The 13573-nt window shown below is 39.3% G+C and overlaps 1 protein-coding gene across 6 annotated transcripts in view; it reads right to left on the bottom strand.

The window, feature by feature from the left end:
* The window catches only part of PALLD (palladin, cytoskeletal associated protein), a 433486-nt gene that overhangs the window by 233391 nt on the left and 186522 nt on the right, over window positions 1-13573 (bottom strand). For all 6 annotated transcript variants that reach the window (XM_079142944.1, XM_079142942.1, XM_079142943.1 and 3 more), the window contains 2 exons: window positions 12992-13111; window positions 10865-11207 (listed from right to left, as the gene is read on the bottom strand). In XM_079142944.1, coding sequence (XP_078999070.1) covers window positions 10865-11207; window positions 12992-13111 — 463 coding nt within the window. The remainder of the gene's footprint in view (window positions 1-10864; window positions 11208-12991; window positions 13112-13573) is intronic.

Here is a 13573-nt window from a genome sequence, read left to right as displayed (position 1 = left end):
GTTTAGTATCAGAAGGTCTTCATCGTGGCAATAACCAAATATATAATTGTTTTTCAAAGATATGATAATTAGGCCAAGAATAAAGTAAAATTTTGCCATTCTTCTTGAATGCTTCACCATGAATAATCTTCTCCTACGTGTGTAAATTGCTTCATGATAGACTGAAATATAAATGTGACTATTTCACATTTGATTTGGAGGATTCCTTTTGAAGACAGCAATAGTTACGAAGGAAAGAAAGGCACCAGACGTGAAAACACAGTCATCTGGAGCAAGAATTTATCCCCAAGGCTAAAACTGTTTGGAAGTCCAAGCTCCAAATTCTATTCTAGAAATTATACACAACAAAAAACATTTTTACTTTTTACTGCCTTGTATTTAAGCCACCTTTTATGGCTTTTTTTTTTCTTTTTCTTTTCTTCCTTTTTTTTTGCTACACACATTATTGAGCATAATGATATATCCCTGAAACCAGATGGCATATGAACTATTTCAACAAAGAGAGAAACAAGGACAAGAAAATATTTGTGGTCTTTCCAGAAATCTTTCACAACCTTCACATTTAATGGCAATTACTAGGAAAGCAGCAAGTTTGAAATTGTAGCTGAGGCATATAATTACCCACATTCGACGTATTTATAAACTCCTTGGAGCAACAAAAATACCAGATAGCTGCACCTACTTTGTTTGACATATATAGTGAAGGAAAAATATTTAGATAGTAAGTCAATCATTCAGTTGTTTTAGTAGCTTCATATCAGGAGGCTCACAGCCGGAATCCATCAAATGCTACCTACTATGGATGCACATTGTTACACTGAAATAACAAAACAGACCTAAAGAACATTGGGAGATGGATCACGGAGCATAGCAAAGACCTTTTTCAGGATTTCAGAGTTGAGATGGGGTGGAGTAGTGAGCTTTAGCAAGACACTCTGAGCATGTAGATAAAGAAATTAAATGGACGTATTCATTTACAAAAGCACTTTCTCTGATCATCATCAAAAACCTTTATGGTACTCAGGCATCCTCACAATGGCCTTGATAAGAGAGTCTACTAGGGAACTGTCACACCCAGAGGTTGGAAGGCTTGAACCTGAACTCTAACAGCAAAGTCTGAGGTCCTGATTGCAATTAATTTATAGTTTCCTTTTGAGCAACAAAGCCAATATGTGTGCTAAAATTTAAATATGATTTATTCAGCCAATGTGTTTCATGAAAATCAGTACATTTTATCAAATGGGTTTAATATATGTATTATTCTTAAAATAGAAGGAAAAATGTCTGCCACATACAGAAAAAAAATTTTTAAGTGACATTAATTCCAGTGTTATACAAAAGGTTTGCGTCATCATAAGTTGAGTCAAGTAAGGAAACAGTTGTTCTAAGGTTTGTTGAGAAAATGAACTGTCTGCTTTTACACATGTAACAGAAACCAACTAAAATAAACCTCCCCATTACTAATGTTCTCACCACTAGGTGATGTATTCATTTGAATGAAAAACTTACACACTCACAGAAAAAATAAATCAATGGCAAAAAATTGGCAGTCTAATGTATTGCAGTCTGTAGTAGACGGAAATAAATTCTCAGGTAGTAAAAGTTGTAGACGTGGAGTGAAATTCAATAAATATGAATTAGGGAGTCATTAGTTGAGAATAATCATTTAAAAATATCTAAATCCAGGAACGAGTTTTCTTCAATAAAAAACCCAGCTCCAATGTGGATAGTGGTGCTGAAATGTAAATGAAATAAACTAGGGGCTAAGAAAGAAGTAGGAATTTTGCGGGACATGGCTCTATAGCCTTCTAACTACAAATATTATCTGTTATTCCTCATGAAATAACAGCAACAGATCCCCAGGAGGATGCTCTTGCCCTCAGCCTTGGCTTCTCAGTTGCAAACCCCTTCTCTGTAGCTTGCTTCTCCCTGTTCTTCATGTCTGCCCTCAATTCTTTTTCTAGATCCCTTCCATTGCCCGTGGAACTCCTGGACTGTTTCTAACGTATCTCTGCTTCCTCAAACTTTATCGTTGTTGTTGTTGGAGATGCTCCGTCTTAATGGAAATCTGGCCTTCCGCGGTGATTGCTGCTAACCTGGTCATGACCTTCCCTCGGCAGGAAGGTTCTGCCTCTCCACGTTCCCCAAAGCTACTCTCAGAACAGCTCTGCCAGCATCACTTAGCATCTGCTTCTCTTCTGAAGTCTATGTGCTCCACCTATAATCGCTCTCTTCCCTCCTGTCAGCAACCTTGGTCATTTCCTCACTTTTCTCAATGACTTGACTATTTGGTTTTCTGCCATCACCTTTGGCCACCATCCATGTTAATGTTCCTTCTAACCTCCCGATTTCTTGGTTCCTTGACTGCTTCCTCCACGCCTGTGACCTTAATTTCCACTTGAACTATCCACTCAAACAGAGATACTGTAAATTCTGTTATCACTTGGAAGGTGTTTTCCTCAAGCCTTTGAACCTTCAGAATCTTCTTTTGATCATCACTACTATCCTCTTTCCTTTTATTTTTTTGGTTACCAGGGATTGAATTTGGGCACTTGGCCACTGCACTGAGCCACGTCCCCATCCCTTTTTTGTATTTTATTTAGAGACAGGGTCTCACTGAGTTGCTTAGCTCCTTGTTGTTGCTGAGGCTGACTTTGAACTTGCAATCATGCTACATGCTTTCTGTTATTTCTCATGGTTTTCCTCAGCCATTTTTACTCTTTATAATTCTACAATTGCCACAGCCATCTTTTAACAGATGCCTTGGTTTCATCCTCCCTGGCAATATTGTTATTTAAATTGGAATCTGGATTTTTTCCTTCACATCATCTCCCCTTGACCACTGTTTCTGAGGGAAAAGTTTTCATCTTACTTCCTGGGTGAGGCTTTAGATGGATGAAACATTAAATATGGGTCTTTAAGTACACTCATATATTGCTGGTGGGACAGCAAATTGGTGCAATCACTCTGGAAAACAGTATGGAGATTCTTCAGAAAACTTGAAATGGAGCCACCATTTGACCCAGTTATCCCACTCCTCAGTTTATACCTGAAGGACTTAGAATCAGCATATTGCAGTGATGCAGCCACATCAGTGTTTATAGCAGCTCAATTCACAATAGCTCAACTATGGGGAAGAAAGCCTAGGTGCCCTTCAACAGATGAATGAATAAAGAAAATGTGGTACATATATACAAGGGAATATTACTCAGCCTTAAAGAAGAAGGAAATTATGGCATTTGCAGGTAAATGGATGGAGCTGGAGAATATGCTAAGTGAAATAAGCCAATCCCAAAAAACCAAAGGCCAAATGTTTTCTCTGATAAGTGGATGCTGATCCATAATGAGGGGAGGGGAGAATGAAGGAACTTTGGATTGTGCAGAGGGGAGGGATGAGAGGGGGTGTGGGGATGGGGAGGATAGTGGAATGAGATGGACATTAGTACCCTATATACATGTATGATGACATTACTGGTGTGACTCTGCACCATGTTCAGCCAGAGGAATGAGAAATTGTGCTCCATTTGAATATAATGGGTCAAAATGCATTCTACTGTCATGTATAACTAATTAGAACAAAATAATAAAAAAATAAAAAATGAAAAAAATTGAACTTTAAAATATTTGGTGTATGTTTTGGTTTTAAAATTTAAAAAAATAGGTCTGAACAAGGGAAATAGCTCAGTGGCAGAACGCCTGCTTAGCATGTAAAAGATGTATAAGGCCCTGGGTTTGATCCCTAGCACTACAAAAAAAAAAAAAAAAAAAAAAAAAGAAATGAGAGTTTTGTTTGGGGAGGGGACATTGTTTGAAGAAGTGTTTGCAGAGGAACAAAGTCATGGTGGAATATAGGACCCTTTCTGGGGAGGGCTTTCTAGAATGGGCTCCAAAAGCACACGTGGACTCCTTAAGTTGTTGGTTTTTAGAAAAGAGGGAAAGAGGGACTCCAAAAGAGAAGGTGAGAGCATTCAGTGCCATAGTGTTCTGCTTCCGAGTGTGTTCAACACTGAACTTAGCAGGAAGCATCTGTGATGGAGTAAAGTGAGCTGAAGTTTAATGGAGGGAAGGAGGATGGAAGAGAGGAGAGAGTATTTATTCCCAAATATAATATTTAAAAATTATATAAGAAATAAACATTGTAGTTAGAAAATTGAAAATACTTAACAGGAAAATATGATGTGTTCCAAATCCCACCTCTCAAAGAACCATTGGTAACATGTTGGGGTATTTTCATCTAATATCTAGTAAACATGTTAGTTGGTTCAAGTGTATTATTTATTTTTTCATAAAATTGATATTGAACTGAAGTTTTGTTTTGTAGCTAGTGTTTTTCACTTAACACTATATTATTAATATCCTGACATCAGTTTCATAACATTACCTGTGAGCATATTGTTCATATGTGGCTTCATCTTATCTCTAAGTTTAGCTATACCCACCTTTAAAAATAAAATGTCCCTATCCGGGAAGGGCTATTTTCTCCAACTTACTTTGTTATTATCAAAGGAGCTTCTGTATACATTTAGGCAAGATGAGATGAAAATGTTGGGCTGGGGAGATAGCTCAGTCGGTACAGTGCTTGCCTTGCAAGCACAGGCCCTGAGTTCAATCCCCAGCACCAAAAAAAAAAAAAAAAAAAAAAAAAAGAAAGAAAGAAAATGTTGATAACATATTGCATTATCATGTGTTCTTTCATGTAAAGCACCAATTATTTGAGACACCCATATTGTAATTCTTCTGGGTGGGTGAGTGCCATTTCACTCATTGATAGGGAATGTGCAAGTATTTCCCAGGCTGTATTATGCACCAAATAAGACTCCTAGACATGAAAATAAGGCTTGAGCCTTATCGTGGAAATGTAATTAAACCTTATATACTAGCATAGCAAAGCAGTATCATCCTAATACCTAAGGATGTGACGCTCTGTCAGAGTCAATATTTACATGAAAAAATCATGAGGAAGATACATAAAATGTTACTTCTTAGTTAAGTTTCATACTTCAGGAAGTTCCTTGATTGGATTTTCCATTCCAGGGAGGGTTTTTTGCCAAAGTCATCCAACACCAGCACAGTTCCTATAAAGTCCCCGTCACGCTGTATTTATGAAGCGTCCATATCTGCGTAGCAGAGTACTGAGAATGAGGACCATGGTCAGGCCCACATTCCTTAGTTATCATCCTCCAATGTGCTGGGTGAGTGTGTGTGTGTGATTTTGTAATAACAAATTGAAAAGATGGGCTTCGGCTTTATTTTTCCCCTAATATGAATTTGAAGTCCCTTTGGGTTCCATGATTTGCCCTTTTCTATGACGAAATTGTTTTGTAATTTGACCAAGACTGCAGATACTAAAAATCACCTAACCAGAAATGGAAGCTGACGCATATTAAATCCTCAAAATCAGAAGCAGAGTGGTTTAATCTTCTAAACACTATGTTGGGAAGAAAATGTATTTGGGTTATACTGAATTGCCCATTCTTCTACTAAATCTATGTTATGCTAAAAGATGTGTAGGATTTTATGTGGGTGTCTGTGTATGTTCTTGCCAAAATGATCAAAGGTGCTGCTCTTATTTATTTCATCTTTGTATCTGCCCCACCTGGCATTACCCCAAACTTTGCAGAAGTTCAATAATACTGAGGGAATGGAAATTGTGCTGGAGTTTACATACATTTATGTACATTTAGGGAACTGCTCGCCATTGCTTGATGGTTACATTTCTTTTGTTATGTATCCCCCACCCCCTGCATCATTTTGCTTGCCTTTTTTGCCTTTCAGTCTTGTTCTTGAATCTACCAGGAACCATTTGTATTCTAAGGTCAAATAGTGACAGTGAGATCTTGAACCCTAACTAGGGGAGGCTAAAGGATGGAAAAACATTCAGGTTTCTAAATTATGCTGCCCGAGCTGCGCAGGAGCGGGAGCTGCCGTCCAACACAAACAGGACAGGAAGGGAGTAGCACAGGAGCACTCAGCCCTTCATCCCAAGTCTGGCATTGACAGGGGGCTGTTAACATGTCAAGTACACACACCTTGAAATAGCAGTGTGATTGTGCTGGGGCCAACTGACACTGCAAGCATGTTCTAGGCAGTGACAATGTCCTGCTGGTCCTTCCGAAAGTCTCCTTTGCTCTGTCATGTGAAAGCAAGATGCTAATCCAATGAGAACACAGGAGAAGTGAGGCAAAGGGGAAGGGCTCCCAAATTAAGGGAGTTGGATGGATTTTCTAATGTAATTCTCTCCCCTGGGACTCTCACTGCATTCTTCATATTTGTTCATTTTACAAGATAAATGACATCAGTTGGAAAAGTATTGTAAAGAGGGAAAACGCTGGAATTGGTGGGGTCTGAAAATAGAAGCTCTGGGCATATCTAGGGAAAACGTCAACCAGGACAAATGGGCTGCTCTTCCTCTTGTTGGTCTGCTCTTGCCTCACCATCCGAAACACATTTTTGAACATCTACTATGTATCAGGCCCTGCTGGAGGACCTGGTGAAGGAGCAGTGAAGAAAGACAGCACTCAAGAAGTTACATTATAACACTGAAGCGAACTTTCTGCACTCACCCAAAAGCTAGTAAGTGACGATCAGAAATAATTAGGTGCCATGCAGTGATTAAAGGAGACAATTTACTGAAGAGGAGCGACTGGTGGCTGATTTAGACTGGGTGGTCAGGGAAGAAGGTGACATAAAGCTGAGACTTGAAAGACAAGAAGGAACCAGCCCTTAGAAGCAGAACATTCCAGGGAGTGAAACGTTCCAGGCAAAGGAACAACTTGTACTTAAATGTGTGTCTGGGGTATGGGGAACCCCAAGGAACTTCCAAATACAGAAAACCTGGCTCAGTTAAGTCACTGATAGAGGGAAACAGGCTATTTCCTTCTCATCTATCTCCCAAACACATCATCTCTCATTCCTGCACATGCAGCAAAGGGACATTTCTCTGATTTTACCCAATGCTCATTATGATCATGTAGCTTCCCATTGTCTTCCTAGAACTGGACTGAAGTGACACCAAAATCCCTGATGCCTTAGTTTGAATGGGTTTATAAGACATGCACCTCTAGTGACAAGATTGATCTGCAGAAACAATTGGGTGTCCAAGGGTGGAAGTGCGTGTAGGAAGAGAGAAGCAAAGGCAGTAAAATGCAATGATTTTGGAAAGACTGATTCAAGTTGAAATCATTTTGCCTTTTTGAGATAGGAAACAAGTGCACTAATTTTTCTTTAGAGATGGGGGGGTGGCGGTGGGAAGAGCAAGTAGTAATAGGAGCAACAAGAAGCTACTGGTTTTGCATGAAAGGAAAAAAATTAAACCATTTCATTGTCATCCTCCCAGTCAAAAGGGCATGGACTTTTATGACCACATACATCTTTCTGGCAACAGGAGTGTCAAACAGTGTCATTTAATCTGTCGACCTCTCTTGCTTCTGGGTGCAAGAACTTTACTTCAGACTTCAGTAATCTCACTTTTGGTTTCTGATTTTGCTTCCTCCACAGGTTTAGATTCTAACCAACTCCCACAAGACAACAAGAATACAGAAAAAAAGAAAGACATGGAATTTGAGACTGGCACTTTGTCATGTGTGTATTATCTGGTCTTACTTAGGAGGTGAGCTCAAGGGAAAACATGACACTTTCCTGTTTGTTTTGCAAATCACCTGCTAAATCTGACATTCACTGATTTCCCAGCAGGACTTATTCCTAGGAATTCCAAGCCTATCCATGCCTTTGAAGGACTCTTTTTTTTTTTTGTGGGAATAAAGAGAAGCAGGCACTTTCACACTGATCCCTAGATTTACTTTGAAATTTTAGGCATCTTTCATAGAGAAAGGCCAGTCACCCACTTATTCAGTGCATTCAGAATAAGGGGAAAAACAGAACTGTGAATAAGCTTGGTTTGTGCTTATTCCTCTTCTTGTCCTCTGATAAGATGTGGGACTTACACACCATGCTGCTTCTTTTGTACTGCGATGGAAGATTATGAGCATCATTGAGTCACAGAACTCGCTCTACTGATTTTTTTCTTCTGTGGTGCTTGGTGCTGTTCATGGTCTCACAGTGAGTGGTAAGACATTCTAGAAATCCAGGATGCAAGGCCTCAGGTACTTACCAAATGGCCTATGTTTAATTATGCCCCACTTATACTTGCGCAGAGTCTAATTGTATGTACTGATCTTTTTCTTCAGGAATCTGACTAATAAAATGCCACTTTCAGATGAATTCATTGTGAGAGTCAATATTTTCATTCCATTATTTCTCCCCTCCTAATTGAGTTTGGTTACCAATGATGACAAAGCATGGAAGGCCAGAAAGCCCTTCAAATAGAAACTTCTTTTATGGGTGAGGGAATAAAATCATAGGCTGATGAATAAAGATTAGAGCAACCTATAGGTTCTCACTGCTGACCATAAAAGACAAATGAAACCCCATTATTTTTTCCCAGTGTATGAAAAGGAATTGACATGTGTAAGTATTTCACTTGGCAGTTACCTGTAGTCATTTACTACTCCAAATTATTTGCAGATGCCATTCCAAAGCATTTCCCTGTCAATGCACACAATATTTAAAACAATCATTGACCCTTTAAAAAAAAGAAAAAGACCTTGATAAAAGAGAAAGGAATGGAAGACTTCAGATCCAACCAAGAAGGTGGGCTGTAAGAGGGGAAGCTGAGAGGATGAGCTCTTTCTTTAATGACTTCTGTATTGCTTGAATTGTTATATCAGCATGCATTTATTGGTTAATCAAAATAAAGTCCAATAAAATACTATAGCTCATAAGAAACTTAAAAATTAATATGTAATATATTCCATTCAGCTAAATGGCAGGTAATTTATACAACATGAAAATTATTAAGTGATGCTCTAAGCAAATATTTAAATACATCAAGACTTGGAGACAAAACAACAGTGGTGAAATCTGGTATATGCAAATGCTATTTCTAAGTTACCAGGTGCTGTTAAGGCCTTGCTCTGCCTTTCTCTAAATATCTTCTTGAAAGAGCTATGACCCTTTCTTTGGATATCAAATACTAAAGTCCCTTTGTCCTGTATTTTATTTTATATTGAAAATCTGACTCACAAACAAATCATGTTGTCACTCTTCAAACTTCTGCTCAAGCTACTCATCCTCTTAATAACCATGGAATTGTTCTGTCTTTTGTAGACGAGCCCCCCACCCCCACCATCTCACACACATCTCTGTTTCAGAGCTAAAAGTTGAAGAGCTGTTGAAATGCCTGAGATAAGAAGGGCTGTAAATGCCTGTTAACAGGCTCCTCATGTTTACTCTCCTGTGATTTATATGCAATTTATGATGGCCATTGTAGTAGATACACTTCACTTAATCGAGAGCATAGTCCAGGTCATTAAAGACATTCACTCTTTCCTAGGAAAGCAGGCCCCTTGTTTCATTAAAAGCACTGCAAATACATATTCAAAATGCAAAGATGAAAGAAGTTAGCAGTGGCAATTGATTTTATGGCTGGTGCTGTAAGGGTGTAAATCTCTTTTATGGCCACCATGTTTTAGCTCATTTTACCTGTTCAGCCTCTCAGTGCAGGTGGAAATAGTTCTTAAATGTCAACATTTCACACAACTGTATACAAACCTAGGCAGTAGCCCTACTGCTTTAAAAGAGCCATTACAGAATATGAAATTAAGCCCTGAGTAGTAACAGGTAGATTTTTGTGACTGCAATAGAAGATTGTCCAGAAATTTGCTTTTATAAAGTTGCCCATTTGTTAATTCAAGGTGTTCTTTGGGATGGTTTGCTATTTTATTAGTCTAACGATGTTCAGGAAATCCCTTGGTAAACAATACAGTGATGTACAAATGGAAGGCATTACTCCAGTTTGAATGTCTTATGAGTTCTAACATTTCTAACAAATGAGTTGATCAGAGAGAAAATTATAGACTGTTCAGTACTAGGGAAACAAAGAATAACTCCTATCATACAGAAATCCTTCCTACCCCAAATCAAAACCACCAAACATCATGGGGAAATACAGAGAGCTTTCCTAGATTCTGGCAAATTCATTCTCATGGAAATATGACCTGGTAGGGAGTATATATACATTCTGTATGACTCTTATATTTCCACTGACCCCTGTCAGGGCAGTAATTCAAGGTCTGTTATGCTATGAGAGAACCTTTTGAGTTAATATATTTCTGCCCCTCTCTGACATTGTAATGGCTCCATTTATAACAACTCTGTGCTGTGTGGTGCCAATGGAAACAGCTCATGCAAGCTTTATTATCCTAAGAAAATAATGGAAATCAAACATGAAGGTGGAAATATGCAGTCCGTGGAATTCCTGGGCCTAGAAGGCTGTGTTGTGGAGGGCATGCTTCTTCCTGACAAGCCTAACTCACTCTGGTTTCGTTGGCCATGACAGGATCTGGTGTGCTGCATGTCCGTCCTCCATTTTTATTCTCCTCCTCTTGTCTGTGTCAGACCTCCTTACTGATTCCTACACTTAAAATGTTTGGAAATATTTCAGTGCAAGGCTTAATAGAAGACTCAAAGCAGATCCCCCTTCTCTGTCCCCTCTGGGGAGAGGCCACATCCTTGGCTAGACACTGGAATGCCATGTCACTCACAGATATTTTCACAGCCGTAACCAGTTATGGCTTTCAGCAAAGCGCAGGTTTAACCAAGCTTCTCATTTACCTTGCTTTTAGGTATTTTTTGTATTTTTGTAGGACCCCACTTAGAAGCACAGTCACGTCCAGTCATGGACAACTTGCCTATAGAAGGGGCGACTTTGCCACATAGTCCAGGCAAAAGGTTTTTTTTTTCCTAACCAGAGAAGAAATTTAGCAGGACCATGGAAAATATTATAAAACCATGCAGAAATACTCACAGTTTGGGTTTGGCAAGCAGAGGTGGTGGCTCCTTTGTGGGCGAAAGCAGGCCAGCTGGTGTCGGAAGAGATTTATTACCGTTAGCTTTGCCGTTAATCAGTCCATTTACTCCATGGCTGGGATGGACTCCGTTCGTTTCCCTCTCAGCAGAACCGAATTGCATATGAAGGGCTGCCATGTTAAGTCCTAAGGCAGGGCTGTTCACCTGCGGGATCTCAGATGGTTTCTTGGAAGCCAACTCAAAGGAACTCGTCTCCAGGATGGGAGGGGGAGGTGGAAAGTGCTGGAAGTGACTATTGTTGGATTCTCCCACTGAGTTGTAGCTACAGTTTTCAGTGTTGGCTAAGGAAGGGGAAAAGGAGGGAAAAATAGTGAGAGGCTGCTAGTTCAGCAGGTTCTTTTCAGTGTCATCAGTCTTCCGAGAACCCCTGGTGTCCTGTTGTTAGAGAAGAGGACGGTGCTGATCTCATTGGATGCAGAACCACTGCCAGCTGGAGGGCCGGGCTCTTCCATGTTTGTTTTGAGTGACCACGACTTGTCTCATTTCCCAACTGAGCTCACATTTAGGAAACCACCTACTGATTCATTAACAAATTTCAAATAAGAGCTAAAGACAGCATTTGGTGGAAAAAAAAAAAAAAATAACAACACAGACAATGTCAATCATTAATGCCTGGTCTTCTCGCTTTTCAACTTGTGGATCCAACTGACCAGCCTAATTGTTTACTGACAGTAGCTCAGGCTATCAAGGTTTTATGTGGATATTAATTCTATTTTAAAACTAAAGAAAGTAAAGTTTTGAGTGTAGGTGAAATTTTTTTTCAATGTGGGATGATGGCACCAGCTGTAACTCAGTAAGAGTTTCTTTAGCTGTTACCCCAAGCATCTTGAGATCATGTCTTCTTGGGGTCCTTCATCTTGCCAAAAAACCCAGAAGAGAGCTTCTGGCATATATTCAAAATACTTTTGAGGTAAATTAGAAATTATTTGTTTACTATGCAGTGCCTATTGCTGATTTACCCAGGCAGAAATGGAAAGCACCAATTGTTGCCACATTTTTGCTGTTGTTGGAACATTACACTATTGCTATGGCCATTTGGTAGATGGTCTTTAAGTCAGCTGGACACTGGGATTCTCACTGTTATGTAACTTCACTTATGACATGGGGGGTTTTTCCTTTTAACACTTAAAGTTCTCATACTAACCACTTCCCCATTAAGGCGAACCTTCCATTTCTCTTCTGAGATGAAAAACCACTTATTGTTGCCATGCTCATATCCCCAAACCTCTGCTGCCACCTAGCACCAAGATCTTGCTCTTTAAGGAATCAAAGGGAGAGTGTCACTTTTTCTCTTCAAGCCCGTATCTTTTACAACCAGCCACCCACTTGTCGATGGCCTTCTCTGTGCATTATCTTGTGCCAAGCTTAGTCAAAGAGACAGCTTAAAAAAATCTCTGTAAGATGACTCACAGAGATGAGGTAATTACAAGAAAGTTCACTAATAACAGTAGAAAATAGTCAACTATCCCAAGTGGTAAGTTTTTGAGTTTAGAAAGTCCATATAGTTTAAAATATTGTTTTCCATACTAGAATATATAGTTTTATTTTTTCATACCAAAGTTATATACCACCATTGATAGATACTTTGAAGGAAATTTGATTTCTAAGATCTTTCTGAATTATATTAACTCTGTCTTGGATCATCTTTAGGAGTTTCAAGAGTGGATTGGATAATGATGTATTTGTAAAAGTACCTCCAGATCTCATGTATCGGCACTGCGGAGAACAGTGACCGCCCCTCTGATTTCTGAGGTGACTGTGATTCTAGGCCAGCATGATGTTAGGAAACCTAACCCATTGTTTCCAAGGCCAAGATTGCATGACTTCAAAAAATAGACCCCTGAGTGCTCAGATGCTACATTGTCATTATCTGTCATCTCTCCTCCCACCCCCTCTAGTGCTCCTCCCCTAAAGTCTTTTGTTCTGTAATGAAACAACTGATTGTTCAGGCACCAGCCAGCATTTCCCAAGGCTGAGCCATCTTCCTGGGACAGTTGCTTTCTGCCTCAGGGAACCACACCAGGGCTGGGGAACAGGACCCGGGCATTTCTGATTCCCTGTATACCTGAGGTGACAACTAGCTGGGCAGTGCTGGTCACCGATCCATAATCATTTCTTGCGGAGCAGGTGAAAATTCCTGCATCTTCAGGGAAAGTCTCAGCGATAACCAGGGTACAAATCTCCTCTGGAAATGAAGAGAACAGCGTGATCCGTCAGCGTGAAGTCACTTTGGAGATGTCATCGTCTTTCCCAACCCCCTTCGCTCACATCCTAAGAGCAAACTTTTGGGCTTGCAGAGTAACGCTCACTTTCTTCACTCAACTACCAGTAGTGCAAATGAGCAAATCCGTCTTAAAGCATATTGTATATTTCAAATGCTGGCAGAAAAACATATTAATCGTGGGTAAAAGTGTTACCTTGTGATAAAAAATTTGTCAAAGAGATCTTTAAATATTTTAAATTTTTACATGTAAAAACTATAAAAGTAAACAATTAAACAATACAAAGTATAAAGTGTAAAATGAAAAGTGAAAGTCTTCTTTTATAATTCAATTCCTTCTATATCCAACAGGCCCTTTAATAATCTCACTTCCCGAAGTAGATTTCATGTTATTTATTATCACAATAAAGAGTAATGAAATAGGTA

The sequence above is a fragment of the Sciurus vulgaris genome (assembly GCF_902686455.1).
Source record: "Sciurus vulgaris genome assembly, chromosome: 5".
Lineage (NCBI taxonomy): Eukaryota > Metazoa > Chordata > Mammalia > Rodentia > Sciuridae > Sciurus > Sciurus vulgaris.
This window is presented reverse-complemented; position numbering and strand designations above follow the sequence as displayed.